Below are 20,119 nucleotides of genomic sequence, written 5' to 3'. Positions count from 1 at the left end.
ATTCTGTCCACATGCAAAACAATTGAAGCACAAACCATCCAAAAACTGACAAATTCAATGGACGAGAGAGTTCAGAAGCTTCTTTCGAACAAGGGTCCTATGTGCAAATGTACATCACCTAGAATAAAGGTTTGACTTGAAAACTGTTTGATTTCATTTTGTAATAAGCTGATAATGCTTATCATTTCACAATTGACCATTTTTTTGTTCAAAATAAAAAGGTTGAAAACTCTGCTGTGCATAATAATTTGGAATATGCATTTTCAGTGTTTCTTATTTTTAAAAATATACTGTTTTCATAGGCAGTTTGTTCAAAAACATTGCAATTATACTAGAATATTAGATGACTGGAAAATAACAATGACTGCAATTCATATAGGTAATTTAGAGAAAATGAGGAAATATTTTTTGCATAATAATTTGGAACACAGTGTACAGGGTATGGTCTGAGCACTGACAGGCAGACTCCCTCACCCCCACCTCTTTAATCTCTGCAGCAATCTGGTAGCACTCATAAGTCTATTTTGAAAAGACAACCTCTGTAAATGATGCTGAGCATGTGAACTCAACTTTTTTGGTCAACCATGGCAAGGCCAGTTTTGAGGGGAAACTGTCTTGTTCAACTAATGTATGGTCTTGGCCATCGTGCTGCCGCTCAGGTTCAGGGTGTTGGTAGTCCTCTTATATCCAAGGCCATCTTTGTGTAGAGCAACAATTCTTTTTTTCAGATCCTCAGAGAGTTCTTTGCCGTGCGGTGCTATGTTAAACTTGCAGTGACCAGTATGAGAGAGTGTGAGAGCGATAGCACCAAATTCCACACACCTGCTCCCCATTCACACCTGAGACCTTGTAACACTAATGAGTCACATGGAACCGTGGAGAAAAAATGGTTAATTGGGCACAATTTGGTCATTTTCATTTAGGGGTGTATTGGACTTTTGTTATTTAGAGGGCACACCAAATTTACACTGTTATAAAAGCTCTACTCTGATGATTTTACATTGCATCAAAGTGTGATATCTTCAGTGTTGTCCCATGAAAAGATATAGTAAAATATTTACAAAAATGTGAGGGGTGTACTTACTTTATGATGTACTGTGTATAGTTTCATGTATATGAGTTTGTATACATGGTCTGTTTATATCTATATACCTGTCTTGTTTTATGTATACAGGGAACCTGACAGCTGATATATAATGTCTGAACCACGGGCAGCATGTATCAAGACATTGGCTTCATCATTTCACCCAGATATGTTACACTCTGAGCCACTGCAACCTTGTCAGCCGGGGACCATGGCACTTGGATGACTAGTCAAACAGGTTGGACCCCGGCATCTTCCTTCCCTCCCGACTCCCCTTGCGTAATAGATCTCTTCCTGTGTGATAGGGAGTAACCTATCGCTCAAGGAGATTGAAGTGAGGAAAAGCTGCCACGGCTGGTGTCTTAGACTAGTCATCCAAGTGGCATAATTGCAGGCCGGCATATAAATGGAACTTGTCCAGAAATGCTATTTACCCATAGATATAGCAGTAATCTGCAGGTAAATGGTATTTAAACCATGCCTGTCAGGCCTACTGGAGCAAAGGCTACGGGGGAAAAATGAAGTTTTGTTCTCTATACAGCTGCTCGCATTCCAGTCATTGGAGTGGTGCAGGGAAGTGATTACTGTCACCTCTCACTACACAGTGAGTGTCCTGTAAGGCTGTTAATCAATATGTCATTGAGTGATTAGAGCACGCTCACTGTGTAGGGACAGGCCCATGCACTGCCACTATGACTCAATGTGAGCAGTTATACGGAGAAGAAAACTTCATTTTCTCCCTGTAGCCGCTGCTCCAGTAAGTCGGCCAGGCCTGGTTTCAATGCGATCTACCTGCTGATTACTACTATATCTATGTGTAAATAATTTTTTTTTTGGAGGTGAGCGGTTCCTAATATGGTTTTTTCTCTAAAATTCTGCAGCATCCCACAGGTCCATTCAGATTCACCAAGCTGAAGGGCTTTATGAAACCTCTTTTGAGTTGTTATCATTCTGAAATGAGAAACTGGTGAGGTCCCAACTACCATGAAGTTGGCTATAGCACAGTTCTAATCCAGCTCTGTGGTCACGTCACAAGTAGGGTGGTCACTACCATTGATCAGAAAGTGATTGCATTCCTCAGCAATATAACAATACTGGCTGTGAAGATATTTCTGAGGGTGACGTTAAAAAGACCAAACAAAGTATAATTCAAGTAAGATAACAAAAAGTATAGACCAATATACAGGTTTTTATATTTATTAAAAAAAAATCTAAATGTTAAAATATCTACTAATAATAAGGACCTGTACAAGTAAATTTGCATCTCTTCAGCATGAGGAATGGTTACATTTTCAATTTATGCATGCATTCATTAAAAAAGGTTAAATTATGAATGCCTTAAATACAAGCCCTTATACAGTTACATCAACAAGAACATAAAAAAGTAAATACTATAATATGTTGTGGCTCATGTAAGGATGTAACCTGAGTGTAGGAATCCCTTCTATAATTCACATATACCCTAAAAGAGCAAATTGACTGTGCAAACTCTACCTTACCAACCTTACCTGTCCCTTACCAATCAAACATTTGTCTATCTAAAGAAGGTGCGTATTATTATATTCCCCAAAAATCCTTAAAGGGAAAACTCCTCTAATGTATGCCACCAGAGTACAGTGCACAAAATGCTTCAGTTTGACGTAATGCATGTATACTTAAGGGCTTATAATGAACTGGTACTATTTTCATATAGTTATAGGATGAGTCGTAAGGTGAGTTTTACTGATGGGCCCTGAGCACCTCAGTCTGAATCTCCAATAACACCCTCCATCCACACTTATCATAAAGAATGTACTGCTATAGGGCCATGAGAGTTATTTCACAGGAAGGACTTTACATGGCATAATTTTAGGTTTAGGTTCTAAAAAGTAAAGAAACACATGAAACAAACCAGAATATGTGTTAAACCTTCCATTTCGTAAAGTACACCCCTTTTCTTTAGATGACATACCCTTTGCATTCTCTGACACAGATTCGTCAGGAATATGTAGAAACCATCCTCTCTCCTTTTCTATGTCTCACAAAGACATGGTGGTTGGTACCAAAAGTCTCAAATTTCGTCTCATCAGACCACAGTACAGATTTCCACTGATCTACTGTCCAGTCCTTGTGTTGCTTTGTCCAAAGAAGTCACTTCTTGTTTGCAGTCCTTAGTAGTGGCTTCTTTGCAGCAATTCAACCATAAAGACCTGTTTACTGTCATCTCCTGTGATCAGTCGATGTGGAAATGTGTCTGCTGCTTGATCTGTGCATCACTTGACTGCTGTTACATGAAGTGCTGTAAATTTGCATTTTCTGAGGCTGGTAACTCTGATGAACTTATCCTCTGCAGCTGAGGTAATTCTTGGCCTTCCTTACCTGGGACAGTATTAATGAGAGCCACTTTCATCATAGTGATTGATGCTTTCATGACTGCACTTAAGGATACCTCAATTTTCCAGACTGACAGTCATGTCGTAACGTAATGATTAACTGTTTCTTTTTATTTTCATGGTTTCCCAAATAACTTGAAGGGAATCTGTCACCCATTTTTAGTGATATCATGTAAAGATATCATTCAATTGTGTCACATAAGGATTCTATTACGACTTTTGATTCCCCCTGACCCCGCACCTTTGATGCATAAATACCTTTTTTATGTCGGTTGAGATGTATGTAAATTGCTGCAGTCCGGTCCAATGGGCGTGGCTTATTCGCCTTCTCCCCCCTCCCTGTCTTGCTTTACGCATTTCTTCATTCTTCCTGCGTTCAGGTAGTGTTTCTGCACTTGCGCATTTAAAAAGCCTCCGGCACTTGCGCAGTATGTTTTGCCCAACTGTGGGCAAAGCATATAATCGGTACTGCGCATGCGTCAGTATTTTTCAGCATGCATCCGGCGTCCAGGAAGAGAGTCCTGCATGTGAAGACTTCCGGGGCATAGATCGCGCTGAAAAAGACCGGCGCATGCGCAGTACCGATTATATTCTTTGCCCGCAGTTGGGCAAAGCATACTTCGCAAGCGCCGGAGGCCTTTTCAAAGCGCAAGCGCGGAAAAACTACCGCATCTGTGATATTCGCAGATGAAGTTGCGTTCAGCAAGCCGAGGAGGGGGAGAAGAATAAGCCACACCCATCGGACCGGACCACGGCGATTTACATACATCTCAACCAAGATAAAAAAGGTATTTATGCATCAAAGATGCGGGGTCAGGGGGAATCAAAAGTCCTAATAGAATCCTTATGTGACACACAATTGAATATTTTTACATGATATCACTAAAAATGGGTGACCGATTCCCTTTAAGGATAAGATGAACCTGTGTTTAATTCAAATTCTCTCGAACATCCCTAAGAAATTCAATACAGCTACCTACTAATTATAAACAGAAGGGATTTGGCTTCCAGCTCCTCCTCCCAGAGAGACTTAATGGAGTTTATATATGATAACATAGAATAGGTACCAGCGACAAGATCAATTCTCAATAGTGATCTCTAGGAGCTAGAATAGAATGAGTACTGTTGCGTCGGAGTGTTGCTAACGCTTCATAGGTCACACAGGTTAGTCTCTGACAAACCTGCCAATAAGGTAACCTTGGATTATTCATGGATGTTCCTGCTATGATTCCTGCTATATTTATTGAGGAAAGGAGACAAGTTGTTTCTCTTTCCTTAGTTGAGTGGTTTTTGTCATACTCTGGTTTAGAACAGTTGTGGAATACAGCTCAGCATTGTATGGAGTAGTGTACCAACACTGCCTCTGCAAAACACCCTTGATGGTCGCAGATGATGTACTACGGGTGTTTCATTGATCTCACACCACCTCTCTCAAAGGTTGTCGTGGAGCAAGACTGCAATGCAGGCCGGAATCAAGGTCTGTCCTCTTCAGAGATGAATCTTTCTTTTGTTATGGATGCAATGATAGCTGGAGATTGGTCTGGAGACCACATGGGCAAAACCATGGAGAGGTCTTCATGAGGGAACGTCGCATCGGTCCTACTCCCGATATTATGGTGTGGGTGGGCATGATGTACAGTAGCTGTTCAATCTAGGAACACAAACGGCTCAGCACTACATTTATTTGGGAGCAATGTTACAGCCATTCCTCCAAAGTGTCTTGGGAGCCTTTTTTAACACAACACCAGGCTGCATATTGCTGGTGCTACTGTGAGCACCTGAGTGGCCTGAATGTGATACCATGGCTGCAGCGTCTCCGGACTCTGGATCCCAATTGAACACATCTAGGACGTAATTGGCCTGCAATGGCAAAGGGAGCTACCAGCCACTGAAACAAGATGATTTCTGTGGCATAACTCTGATAGATATATATATATATATATATATATATATATATATATATATATATATATAATATTCGTGCTCAGATGGAGAATTATTGTTATGATTATCACAAAGTTTAGCTTCATAAAAAAAATATTGGCCCCGATTCATCAAGAAACATTGGTATGAGGAATGTCTGACAAGTGGCGTTCATCTTGCCACAGATCTTACTCCAGTCTGGGCTAGAATAAGATTTGCGGCCTAGCGAGCATCACCACTCTTCATGAATGTGATGAGCGGTAGTCGTCACGCCTGTCATGCCTCAGATTCACCCACTTTGTCAGAAATGGGCAAACTCTGAAACGTCAAAAGTTGTAAAATTTTAATGTAGCCTCAAATTGTACCAAAATTCTGCAGTTTTTCAAAGCGGTTTACTCCAGAATTCTACTGTAAAAGCTTTGATGAATTGGTAATGGTGCTGTTAATGAGGTAATAATCTGTTATTTGACCAAAAAGTGTAAATTTATATCCATATTACTGTACATCTAGTCCTACCAAATTCTATGACTACCAGCCCGACAGTGGCCAAAAGCTTTTGGTTAGGTATATAAGGCCCTATAGAAATATTTGATGTAAGCGTATGGAGTTCTAGCAGATACTGCAGATGTCCTGCAGAGCGCACGTTGCATGCGTGTGCGGAGGGGAACATGGGTGCACGGGGTGCAATTTCACTCCTCTGCTCAGGGGACACACTAAAGTAGCTTGCCCCCCTCCCTGCTGGGAGCCCATATTCCTGCATAGTGCACATGATACCAGCCTATGAACACTCGACAGGTTTATGTTATGTAACAAGAATTAATTCCCTAGAAAAAATCAAGCTTAAAACCCTCTGTCAGGAACAATATTCGCACTAACTCGTAATGGAACAATGTGCCTGTCAAGCGCAGGCTAGAAAAATGCCTAGAATATCTAATTTTCTCAATTTCAGTGATCTAAAAGTGATCAGAGACCTTCATAGTGATGTAATAAAAGAGACTACACATTATCAGGTGCAAAACAAACCCATTTACTCAACATAAAAGTAATAACTTTGATATACACAAATTTCAAAACTCCTGAGAAGCACACTATCATTTGTAAGAAAATCTGCCTTATTTATATGAAATATCCACAAACCTTTCTCTATCCATTCATAAAACAAGCTAAATAAACAATAGTAATGACTAAAAACATTACATACCAACCTTATAAAGAGTGATGTGTTCGGGACCAATGAGCCTGAGAAGCCAGCACAGCTATATCTTCCTTCCTGAAGCTCTGCAGATGAACTGTGGTGTCAGGTTTCACACAGCAGCTAGAGCCAGGAGACTATCTAGAGGGAGGGGGTTTCCTGAAAATCTGGTGAGAAGGGAGAAATGAAAGTAGAAGAGCTGCGCCTGTCAGATCCATTGTTCCTGACGGAGGGTTTCTTTCTTATTTATGAATAAATATCTTTATGACATACATTTCATTTTTTTTCTATTCTTGGAGAACCAGTTTAATGAGAGCCAGCACTCCTTTGGCCCAAAGCTGTATGAAGGGCGTCTTAATCTGGGGCTACAGTCATAAAGAGCAAGTACCCTAAAACAGCAGTAAAATACAGATGAAGTGCATGTTCTGTTTGCTTTCCTATCAGCAGACTGGCCACTAGCAGCCAAACCACCTAAATATGTGTATGGCGCAGAGGAGAAATATGGCAACTGCTCGGACTCTGAAGAACCTCACCCCATGTCTGCTCCTACCAAGAGACACTGTGTGACCACAGCACTGAGCCTGCGAGGTGCACAGATATGAAAGCGCTGATGAAAATGATATCTAATAGAGTTCAAGTACTGTTAATATTCTACTTTATCTGATCATTTCATGTCTTATTTATTATAGGAAACCTCACTCAGAACCAAAAAGAGAGCGAGAACCCAAGAAACCGACAATTAAGAAACCACTGAATGCTTTTATGTTATATATGAAAGAGATGCGTGCAAAGGTTATTGCTGAGTGCACATTAAAAGAGAGCGCCGCCATCAATCAGATTCTAGGAAGAAGGGTGAGTGCCGATGCCAGTGCTAGAGTGAGATGTCTGCAGTGGAATTACTTTGTCTTATGAATGAGAATCGCTGCTGCATGCTAAAAAAACATTAAAAACCTGTTTAGAATTCTACAGGTTTGAACTCTATCACTTCTACTGGAGAAATATAAATTATATTACGTCTACTTTTGAAAAATTGTGCAACAACCTGCTAACTCGCTAGCGAGCCTTGCCCTCATCGTATTGTACAAAAAGCAACCAGAAGTACATACGGTAATTACTGCAGACTGTTAGTGCAGACACACAGACAGTTGTCGTCAATATTATGTAATACATCTCCTGAAATAAACTGCTTAGTGGAACTGCTTGGATATATATAAACTCGTATGATAATACAGAAGTCATAAGACCCAAAAATAACAACATAAAAAGGGAAAAAAGTTACAAAAATGAAAATTAATGCCGGTGCACAATTACACCCTTTGTTCAGTTTGAAAAAAAAAATCATACTTACCTTTGAATAAATAGAAATTGGACTAAAGCTTACCAAAGTTATTAAATGGCCATCAGCCGGTTGGCTAACTGCCATCTTTCCTGAGTCCTCAATACACAGGAACTTTTTTCTTGGCTTACCACCCCTGTACTATCAACAGATCTGTTAAGAGACACTGCCTTTACTCACCGAGAACAAACTAATCAGCTGTTGGAAATCCGATGTGCCGAATCCTTCCTTAGGCCAACATCATTAAATGGGAGAGTCAGGAGGCCCCACACTGTCGGCCGATCGGGTTTGGCCTAATGTGTATGGAGGCCTTTAACTTTTCCCACCTTGTCAGTGCTCACATGATTTTAGTCACTGAATAGTGAATTTGATACTTAACAAAGCCAATTTCCCCCCCCCACGTTTGTTCACAATCGCAAAGATGAAAAGGTTGCGGAGCAGACAAGAATTCCTCAACAAGCACAAGCAGTCTAAAGGCCCCGTTACACATAACGATGTGCCAGCGATCCCACCAACGATCCGACATGGATGGGATCGCTGGGACATCGTTAGGCTGATCGCTGGTGAGCTGTCACATAGACAGCCCCTCTAGCGATCAGGACCAGCGAGCAAGCTGATTTCTAATGTAAACATCGGGTATCCTGGAGCGGCGGCTCTTGGATACCCGCTGTTTACCTTGGAAACCGGCGTACACGTTGGTTTCCAAGGTAAACATCGGGTATCTGAGAGCTGCGCGGCTCCTGGATACCCGATGTTTACTTTTGAAACCAGCGTCGCTGATCGCTGGTCTCTTGCTGCCACAAGATTACAAGACCTTGACATCCTGGCTTCAACTGTTCAAAATGTTATGAAGCCATTTACTTCTCAAGGAGCAGTCAAGGACATTCCAGGTTGTGGTGGACAGAGGGAAATTCATGAGGGACCCTACAAAAGTTGGTTTAAATGTTACAAAGAAACCACATATATCTAAAGAGCTCCATGCTGAACTGGAGGCAACTATGGTGATGGTTTCAACCCCTGCTATACAGTGCACACTAAACAAAACAGTGACCCATGGGCCAAGAAAGGCTTAACAAAAGAGCGTCTGAAATTTTGCTAAAATTTACATTGGCAAAAACACAATCCTGTGAAAATGTTTATGCACAGATGAAACCAAACTAGAGCTTTTTGTCCATGAATACTAGCATTCTGCTTCTAAAAAACAAAATCACAGCTATATAAAAAAAAAAAAAAGTGCACCCAACCTCCATTGAAACATGGTAATGGATCCATAATGTTGTAAGGCTGCTTTGCTGCCTCTGGGATTGAGGGCCTTGTATGTGTTACAAGAACAATTTCCTTCCACCTACAACATGCAAGTAGTGATGAACGAGCGTGCTCATTACTCGAGTTTGCATCAGGTGCTTGGGTACGTACCCAGTAGTGTAATGACAAAAAAAAATTTTTTATGAAACCATGTGCAATGGAGGAACTTTTATGGGTTATTTAAGAATAAGTATTGCTTTTTTTTGTTTTTTAAAAAAAGCTCCCCCTTTCATTTAAATGAAATAAGGCAAAAATGGTATTTTTCCGCCAAAAAAGGACATGCAATTTTGCATTATTATCTTTTATGTTGACAATAGGAGGGCAGATTCCTCGTCCAGATAGACCTGTTTGCTTTTACACTGTTGCTGGAATTTCTAGAAGACATTTTCTGAATGCACTTCTTGATCATAAAACTTGAAGCTTTGCACTGAAAATGAAAAGATAATACTAAGTTCCAAAATATTTTAAAATATTCCAGAATGTTCTAGATGTGAATAAAATACCACTTTTTGTTACAACTTAGAAAGATATTTTCTTTAAAGATTAAAATTAAAAGACGAAAAATCTTTTGAAAAAGAGGGGGAACTTTTTTGAATATTTTACAAATTTGATGATACTAATGTCATTTGAATGCAATTGTTCCTCCAATGTAAGGGGTTTCATTTTCATTTTGCAAAATTTTTAAAATTGTCATCACCCTAGTACCCAGTATCACAGGCGCTCTAGTAAAATGTTCGTGTCCCCATGTTTTGTGGCTGTCTGTGTATGTCAGGCAATCCCCGCATGTTTTGTGGCTGTGTATGTCAGGCAATCCCCGCATGTTTTGTGGCTGTCTGTGTATGTCAGGCAATCCCCGCATGTTTTGTGTCTGTCTGTGTATGTCAGTCAATCCCCGCATGTTTTGTGTCTGTCTGTGTATGTCAGTCAATCCCCGCATGTTTTGTGGCTGTCTGTGTATGTCAGGCAATCCCCGCATGTTTTGTGTCTGTCTGTGTATGTCAGTCAATCCCCGCATGTTTTGTGGCTGTCTGTGTATGTCAGTCAATCCCTGCATGTTTTGTGGCTGTCTGTGTATGTCAAGCAATCCCCGCATGTTTTGTGGCTGTCTGTGTATGTCAAGCAATCCCCGCATGTTTTGTGGCTGTCCGTGTATGTCAGGCAATTCCCGCATGTTTTGTGGCTGTCTGTGTATGTCAGACCGAGTAATGAGCACTCTTGCTCATCACTACATGCAACGTCTCCGCAAGACCCTGTGGATTTAACATATTGGGAAACTTAACCTGATGAAGGATTCATGTAGTTTACAGAATGGAGAAAATGTTGGTAATGCATGTGATTTGCGCATGGATTTAATGGAAATGAAGAATTTGAGGATACATTGAATATGGAAGGGTTTTGTGTGTGTCTTTTTTCTTTTAAATGGTTGCAAGAACAATAAAATCACAAGATCATCACAGCAGTGTAGCATGCGCTCCCCAATATGGGAAAACTAGGGTCCCACAGCAGCATAATGACCCAAAGCACACACACGGGAAAATGGCTGTTTTATACTGGCCAGCAATGAGGCCTGATCTCAACCCATTTAAAAATCTTTAAAGAGCAGAAATCTGATGTTTGGAAAAGGAATCCTGCAAATATTCAAGATATAGACAAAACTGCAGTGGAAAAGTAGAGCAAATTACCAGCAGACAGGGGCAAGACATTCATAGATGGCTACAAAAAATGTCAGTAGGCCGCTACTTTTGCCAAAGTTTGTGTGGCCAGATATTAGGGAAAGATATTCCTGTGATATGTTGTGTATGTTCTTTTATTTCTTTTTTAAATGCCTACATGTGTGGTGAGACAGTAGTGTTTTATTGAATGTATTGGACATGCTGTTCCAATATTCCAATGATGCGTGGTCAGTAATATCCACTCGTCTCCGAAGATTTTGGCTTTTCCATAATAAAGAAAGGGTGTCAATGATGTTGACTACAATTGTAAGACACTTTGTTTTGGAAACCAACTAATAATTGTTGCTAACGTTAACCTTTAAATGAGCTACATGAGCTGCTATCTGTTGTCACCTGTTAACAAGCAGGTTATCGGCTGATAATATATCTCACCATGACATAAGTAACCTGCAGAGTGTGTGTATATATGAAATTGTAATTCCTTCTGAATGTTTGCCAATCTGGAGCCTACAAGTTGCCGAGCTTTGGTGGTTGACATCTTTAGTGTTGACATCATGACTTTGGATCATAGTCCTGTAACTTCAATCAGTGTTGTAATCCTAAACTATTAAGATACGATTGTCTATTTTTGTATATTTTAGATCCCCTTTTTTCACTCTTCAGCTAATATTGTTAAACCTGACTTAAAGCACTGCTCCAGCATTTTTTTTTTTATCAGCACTAGAGTCCTGCTCATTGTTATTGGCACTCCTTAATTTTTTTCATAGACTGCACAATATCTTCAGAAATAAATGGAAATGTACCAAAGTTATATCCTCAGGATTTTTTAATTAGTGGTCCAAAGTAATACAACAATAAAACATTGTCTTTCAACTTACACTCTGCAATTTCAAGAAAGAAACAGAATAAACAACATGTGCAGCCAAAATGGCACACTGATTAATACTTGATTGCACACCGTTTGGCATTGATGACTGCCTCCAAACGTTTGTTGTAGCCCTCAATAAGCTTCTTGCACTTCTCAGCTGGTATTTTCTCCCAGCGTTCTTTTTCCCAATGGCAGATTTCAGCTAACCCCAAAGATTTTCAATGGGATTGAGGTCAGGACTCATTGATGGCCATTTTAAAACAGTCCATTTTTGTATTTTTCAACAATTCCTGTGTACTTTTGGATGTGTGCTTTCGGTTACTGTCTTGCTGGAGGACCCATGATCTTCGACTCAAACCAAGTATTCTTCTACTGGGTAGGACATTTTGCTCTAAAATTTCTTGATGATTCTCTGATTTCATGATTCCTGTGATACGGTCAAGACCTTCAGTACCAGACGTAGCAAGAAACCCTACAGTATTATGGATCCTCCACCATGCTTAAATGTTAATAGTGTTTTTTCCTTATAAGCTTCATTGCACCATCTGTAAACAAACTGTTACTTTCCATTGCCAAAAAGCTCTATTTTTGTTTTATGTGTTGACAGAACATTTTTCCAGAAGGCTTGTGGTTTGTCAAGGTACTCTTTGACAAACATCAGTCTTTCCTTTTTATGTCTTTTCTTCAGCAATGGTTTCTTCCTTGGCCTTCGCCCATAAAGCTCTGCTTGGTTTAGTGTGCAGCATATGGTAGTTGTTGAAACCAACTCTTCCAGGTTGGCATTCGGGTTCTTGGATGTTTGACGTGGTGTTTTTTCCATCATTCGCACCAACCTTCAAAGACATTTCTTGTCAATTTACCTCTTTTCCATACATCCAGGGAGGTTCTTGACAGTTCCATGTTTGGCAAACTTCTTAATAACATTGCGCACTGTTGAAACTGGGATACCAAGGTCTTTGGAGATGTCCTTATAACTTTTGGAAGTCTTGTGTTTGCTAATAATAGAAGTTCTGATTTTCTCAGACAGCTCCATTGTCTTCACCATTGTGACAAATGAACAGGGCCTACCATGTGGCTTTTTAAAACACTGAAGTCGTCATTCATTGGCTAATTCATGTCACATGGGCACCAACAATTATTCAGATGTGATTCTCATTTGTGATTTACCACATGTGAGTCGAATGTGTTTCCATACTAATTTAAGCTGAAGGGTGCCAATACCAGTGTCACATCAAGCTTTAGGCTTTGCTGTTTTTCCCGCCAGTTGTTTTTTGTTTTAAATTATTTATCATTTGCTCTTGTATTTAACACGAGTGCTCTACACAAAAAAAGTCTCACTTGATTCCCTTTTTTGAGGAGATATTCCACAATATGTACTTAAACTTCATGGGTGCGAATAACGATGAGCAGGACTGTAATCTAAGTTCCTTGCCCCTAGTCTTATACATGCCTGCTGCAGTTTTCTGCTCTTCCAGGTGCTGCTCTGATCCTGCGCCGCCATCTTATGACCGTAAGTCAGAGGTAATGGTCATAAGCTCTCTATGTAATTCTATGACAGCCTCGTTCTGGCTGTCATAGACTTACAATGTGTTGTGACTTCCGGCTCATCCAGGAAACACTGGAGCGAAGACCGACCGGAGCGGTGACGAAAAGAGATGGAGATGGCAGCTGGTCAATATAATGCTAGAGGCAGGAAACATAGATTAGTGACACCACTCCAGCTGTAAAATATACAAACAAAAAGTTATAGTGATACTTTAAGATGTCTTAGCGTAACTCTAGTCATTTATTATACTTGACATTGCAAACAACTAATTAGTGTTATTTTTCTAGTGGCATGCGCTATCCAGAGAGGAACAAGCAAAGTACTATGAACTAGCCAGGAAAGAAAGGCAGCTCCATATGCAGCTCTACCCTGGCTGGTCTGCACGGGACAACTATGTAAGTAAAGAAGTATGTATTCCTATTTTATCTATTACATTATATTATATCAGCCAGAAGTGGCTGTCATTGGAGATTGACCTGTTGATAAGTGTCTTTATGCATCTATTGTAACTGAATAATTAAAAGGCTATTCTAAGGTTGTCTATGGAGCAGCTCAGAGCTCTGCAGTCTCCTTGCTTCCTGGTTGCTTTGGGGGTGGGAACTCCTCCTTGAGTAACAGTCTACACTGTTATAAATACATTTACATATAGAGATAACCATGAATTCAGTCAAGCACGCAACGCAGGAAAATGAGAGCTGTTATTAAGAGAACTGCTTGGGGAACTGCCATTGGTGAGGACCAGGAGGGCTAGTGATTTTTACTGAACTGATAACAGCAGCTCGGTCAGGATCTCACAAGGAGCAGAGCTGCTATATGCTGTATAGAAATCCATGCACTGCTGAGAGCTGACTGGGATTTTAGGGGTTAATTCTTCTTCTGGAGTTTTAACTACTGCACATATGCATTCAGGCTCTAATAGCCAGGCTCCTTGGAAACCAGCTATTCACAATACAAGATAAAATCTTTCACAGCAGGAGAATAAAAGCCGATGGAAAAAGCAAGCGGATTGCATTTTCATGCCATTTAACTAAATTAATATATTAACATTGGACACCCTAATGCATTTTTCCTCGTGATTTCTGCTATTTGATATTAATGATGATTACTTATGAATGTCTCATTTAGATATTGTAAAAAGTCAGTCATTAAAAAAAGTTGTTCATATTTTGTACAATATGTATGTATGCATGTCTCATGTTTAACGGTAGTCATTAATTCTGTTAACTTTTGTTCTAATGTGGGTGAGCATTGACCCATGAATTGCCCGACACTTAAAGCAGTTTTGTCTCCACTCTTCACGAGACAAACTGTATATATTATGAAATATATTTTATACCTGATAGGACCGTTGTATTTACTTTGAAAATCCATTCCAAATATTAAAATGAACATTTCATGAGTCCAGCTATAGATTAAAATATTTCATTAATTTTAGTGTACTCAATCTCCACCCAGCCTGACTGACAGCTGCAGCTTATGCTGAGCAGTGTGAGATGTGGGCAGCAGCAGGGAGGAGGACTCTGAGAAACTATCAATCAGTCTAGATGGGCAGAGATTGATTTAAGCTTTCATAAAGGATTATATAGCCAGCATGACCTGTCTTTTCAAGGTAAAAAGACCTGAATTGTTAGGTCTAAGAGATCGATTTAATATTGTGCACAGTTTGTGTTGTGAGTTCTAGTGACAGATCTGCTTTAAATCTCAGGTTGGTTTTGTATTATTCCGAAAAGACCTAGATAAGCTGGTAACACTAGCACCACGGATGAAGTTTAGTGTTGATAAAAATAGAGTGATGTCGCAGTAATCATATTGCTGCATATACATTAAATGGAAATCTAGTAGGGACTACAGAACAGAAGAAGGACTTGAGTATTCTCCATGTCAGGCAGCAGCTGCAAAAGCAAATAAGATGTTTAGGATGTATAAAAAAAAATAACAAAATCCTGTGATTTCCATGTATTATTACCTCCCTACAAATCATTTATCAGACTACATTTTTATAGAAGCACTCCTTCCATTAGCGTTTTTATCCTATTACTATATTGCAGTCATCATATTACCGTATTTTGCGGATTATAAGACGCACCACCAATTTTGAGGCGAAAAATAGGAGTAAAAAATTTTTTTTCATAAAATGCTGTCGCTTCTTACGATCCATGCATCTTATTGCTTATCAGGTGTGGTGGCTGTGGTGAAGCGGTGTCCCAGGGTCGCTGCTGGTGGAGGCAGGAGTAGGGTGATGCTGCGGACCCCCGACTGGGAGAAAGGGGTGTTCGAATGTGCGACGCTATGGATGTTCGGTGGTGCGGGGGCTCCAGCTGACATTTTGTGAAGCCTGGAGCCCTGTACTTCCATGGTTTACTTTGCGGTGGACTCTGGGAAAATGGCCGCTGGGGGGCGGCGAATGCGCAGATGGAGATCTTGGCGCTGAGATCTCCTCTCCCGAGATCTTGGTGCCAAGATCTCCATCTTTGCATGCGCCAGCAGTCATTTTCCCAGAGTCCACCGCAGTGTAAACCATGGAAGTGCGGGGGTCACAAAATGTTGACGGAGCCCCTGCACCACCAAACACCCACAGTGTCACACCTCCAAATACCCCCTCATCTCAGCCTGTGGCCTGCAGCAATTTTCCACTCTTACCTCCTCCAGCAGCGACCCTGGAACCCTGCTCTAGCGCGGCCGGTAAGGTATATTCTTATTATAAGATGCACCCCATTTTCCCCAAAAAATTTTTGGGGAAAAATTGTGTCTTATAATCCGAAAAATACCCTATATAGCACTGTGTACATACAATTGCTTATTTTTCCCTTCTACACAGCTAATTCTTCTCTTTTCCATTAGGTCTATGACAAAACATGATTAAGAGTAGACTAGCTGAATCCTTCTAAGCTCTATGTAGATACAGGAGAACTTTTTCCTGTGTGACTCATGAGTCACTGCAAACGTCCATGGCAAGGAGGGGAGCAGAGTAGCTGGGTCAGGAGCTGAAGAGGGAAATGATGAATGCAGGGACAAGAGACTTCTTGTTTCTACATGGAGCAGAGAAAAGTGAAGAATTGGATGGGTAGAAAGGCAAAATGAGCAATTGTGAGTACACAGTGCTATATAATTTGATGACTGTAATATATTAAGAGATAAAAACTTTAATGGGAGGGGGGAGTGCTTCTTTAACATGAAATTTGGGTTTAGTTTCCATATTGTAAAGATATAGGAGACCTAGAATTACTAAATTATTAAATGGGATGTAAGGTCTCCTTTATGCCTCATTCACACATCTATGTGTCATGGTCCAAGTACAGTCCATGATGCACTGACGGTCCACTGAGCCAAACTTGACAGCCTCGTAGGCATATAAGAGGCTGTCAGATTCAGATCAGGAGACAAGCCGACAGTCCATGCATCATAGTCCTTACTCAGACCGTGAATCCTATGAGGCTATCAAGTTTGGATCAGGAGATCCACACACACAGACAGTCCGTACTTTATGGTCGGTACTTAGACATGGATGTGTGAATCCGGCATTTAAGAGGTTAGAAAAATTGGATCTATTTAGCTTAGAAAAAAGATGCTTCCAAGGGGATCTCATTTACATGTTTGTGTGGTTGGTAGAAACAACTGGCACACGGTTTTTTCTTTACATGTGCAAGGAAGGAAATTTAGTCGTCAGTATAGAAAAGATTTCTTTACAGTTAGAGTAGTAAAACTTTAGTAGTAACCTAGTAGTATTGGAATGGCTGATATTATTTCAGTACTTCAAAAAGAGCTAGAAGCTTTTCTCATACCAAAAGATATGAAGGATTTTAAGTAAACTAGTATAATTGATCGAGAAATGCTGAACTTGTTGGACCTGTTACTTTTTTTTTCTACCTTTTATAATTATATTTAGGAAGTCATGACCCCTCAGAGTACTCAGTGTTGTGTAAACGGGTTTTCTCAAATGCAATTAAATAAGTTGTCCAATAAGAACAAGTTGTAACCTGTCCTATCACCTATCCATAATTTATTAATCGAACCCGAACTTATCGGCAGTATGGGGAACTTCTATCCCCTGTAGAACGGAGTGTGCCTGACCGCTGCTTCATTCATTCCCTATGGGGTTGCCAAGTGCCGCGCTTGACTTTTTTGGCAGCAATCAAGTGTCCGCCCGGCTGCACCATTTTAGTAACTGGGATAAAATCTGCCAATCCATGAGAGTCCCAGTCGAGGGTCACCCGCTAATCAACAAGTCATAGGATAGGAAATAACTTGTTCTACTGGACAACTCCTGTGTGATTCATTGCATCCCTTTCTTTATAAGTATCTGGAGTTTCAACTTCTATTTTCTGCAGACGTTTAGCTTGGGTACCTAGGTTCTATTAGATTTTATCACCGTTGCACCTTTTATTATAAATCATTGTGGTCTCAAATGTTTTGGTTTGTGCCATTTTTGCAGGTAAACAGCAATTTTAGTTGTAAAAAATAACCACAACAACATGCACGAGATGTAGGAAGCTGCCTATTGTGGTCACTTAGTATGTTGATGTGGCTTTCAGCAGAACAGAGGCTGCTAGGTGCGGCTCAACCCTTAGTGGTGTGTCTATTTTGCTAATATTTTATCTTTTCATAGGGAAAAAAGAAACGAAGAAGCAGAGAAAAACATCAGGATTCCAGCTCAGGTGAGATTTTCGGGTGTCTAAAAGGATTATTATTGAAGGGACTTTAGAATAAACACAAAGCTGATGTGAAACACATCTTTCTGGCCATGGATTAATATTTCTTCACTAATAAAATGAGCTGTGTAGCTTGATGTGAATGAGTCTGCAAGTATACGAGGGCAGGCAGACTCTCGGCAAGTGCACCGATTCACATTATTGCCCATATCGTGCCATGATTTGCATTACTCAGAAAAAGCCATAGTCTGCAAATGGCTTACAACACAGCGAAGGGATCCATTGTTGAACATTATGTCAGGAGGTGGGTTCAAATATTTTTCCAATGTATTGGATATACCATGGAACAATGAAGCCTGTCATCAAGAAGTGGCTTATATTTGGCTCAACAGTTACATTGCCTAGAACAGGATGTTGCTCAAAAATTGATGACAAGAGGAAAATTGGTCTGAGAGTCTGCCAAGAGGCCTACAGCAACATTAAAGGAGCTGCAGGAATTTTCTGGCAAGTACTGCTTGTGTACTGATGTTACAATAATCTTCCATATTCCTCATTTGTATGGCCTGTGCAGCAGGGTGACAAGATAAAAACCTTTTCTTACAGAGAAAAAGATGCAAGCACAGCTATGTTTCGCCAAAACTTAAATCTAAACTGCCACAAGCACATGGGAAAACGTTTTCTGGTCAGGTGAGACCTAGGTTGATTTTTTTGGCCATAATTCCAAAAGGTTTGTTTGGCAAACATTATGCTTCCCCAAGAGAACATCATACCGACAGGGAAGCCTAGTGGAGTCAGCATTATCCTTTGGAATTGTTTTTTGGCAGCTGGAACTGGGGCCTTTAGTCAAGGTGGGATTTATGAAAAGTTACAACTATCAGTTGATTTTTCATCAAAACCTTCAGGCCTGTGCTCAAACGCTGAAGATATAGAGGATTTTCAACTTTCTGCCGAGGCAAATCTAGGTTTTTCTGCGCCCATAGCAAAAAACTCAGTTTGCCCCCCTCCTATACACAACTATGCAGTTTGAGTTGTCATTATGTGACCACTTATATGCGATTTGCATACCCTGTCATGTGCCGACGGGCTGCTCTTCTTGATTCTTTCAATGTTCAGTAAAATGCTACACACCCTACATCACTGAGAGAAGCAGAAGGAAGGCTTGTGCTCCTAGCATAAATGTGGATGTAGTAACCCTTAACTTGTCAGACTGCACAATACTGTATTAACATAGTCATGTAATTTTTTCTTTCAAGTTATGGATTGTTACATGCGTACAGGATCAGAACCAATAACAGTACATGAATACAGCACCAGAATCGCCGACAGTGCAGAAGTGCACCACTAGAACCACTAACAATGCAGAAATGCACCACTAGAACCACCAACAGTACAGAAATGGGCCACCAGAACCACCAACAGTACAGAAATACACCACCAGAACGACCAACAGTACATGAATACACCACCAGAACCACTAACAGTACATGTATACAGCACCAAGCTTAGCAGATCAATCAATTATAATGTTAGGACAGTCACATATACATTTGCATTGCATGAACCTGCAACTTCCCTGTATGTCCTTAACAAAGATAAGAGATATTGAGAGTTGTTAACAGTCATCATAGTACTACGGACCATACATGAACCACTGTACTAATGAGATACAGGCAGTATCACAAATAAACATTTACATCCAGGTACCTTATTATTGACTACTTCTATGATTGGAGTAATTTTTTCTTTTTTTTTCTCCATCTTAACTAGACGCCATGATGACTTTTTTGCATCCACAGTTCATCTCTGCAGACTTCCCTCTTCCCAAGTCTTCTGCAGCACATCCCAACATGACACCCTTAAAAATATCATTCTAAGGCTGGTTTCACACTTGCGTTTTTTTGCGTTGTTTTTTAGCACAAAAAAACGCATGCATTTTTTTTACCCTATCTTTTACATAGGTGCGCATACACATGCGCTTGTACGCGTTTGTTTGCGCATGCTTTTTTTGTAGTGTGCGCTCGGGCGCACAAAATGCATCCTGTTGCATTTTTTGTGCGTCCGACTTTCCCCAAAAAAATCATGCGCACGCAATGCGTTTTTTTACAGCAAAACACCCATTATAGTCTATGGGTGCGCATACATGCACGTTGTAATGCGCACGTATGCACAAA

General features: G+C 40.3%; 1 protein-coding gene across 12 annotated transcripts in view; it reads left to right on the top strand.

The window, feature by feature from the left end:
• Positions 1–20,119, top strand: part of TCF7 (transcription factor 7) — a 219,032-nt gene that overhangs the window by 160,607 nt on the left and 38,306 nt on the right. For 6 of the 12 annotated variants that reach the window (XM_073573766.1, XM_073573769.1, XM_073573778.1 and 3 more), the window contains 3 exons: positions 7,261–7,423; positions 13,587–13,706; positions 17,906–17,954. In XM_073573766.1, coding sequence (XP_073429867.1) covers positions 7,261–7,423; positions 13,587–13,706; positions 17,906–17,954 — 332 coding nt within the window. The remainder of the gene's footprint in view (positions 1–7,260; positions 7,424–13,586; positions 13,707–17,905; positions 17,955–20,119) is intronic. The other 6 variants (XM_073573768.1, XM_073573770.1, XM_073573773.1 and 3 more) reach the window with 1 other exon arrangement.

The sequence above is a fragment of the Dendrobates tinctorius genome, unplaced genomic scaffold (genome assembly GCF_039654945.1).
Source record: "Dendrobates tinctorius isolate UK_male_01 unplaced genomic scaffold, ASM3965494v1 ptg000036l, whole genome shotgun sequence".
Lineage (NCBI taxonomy): Eukaryota > Metazoa > Chordata > Amphibia > Anura > Dendrobatidae > Dendrobates > Dendrobates tinctorius.
The sequence above is the reverse complement of the archived record's forward strand: the minus strand, read 5'-3'. Positions and strand labels throughout refer to the sequence as shown.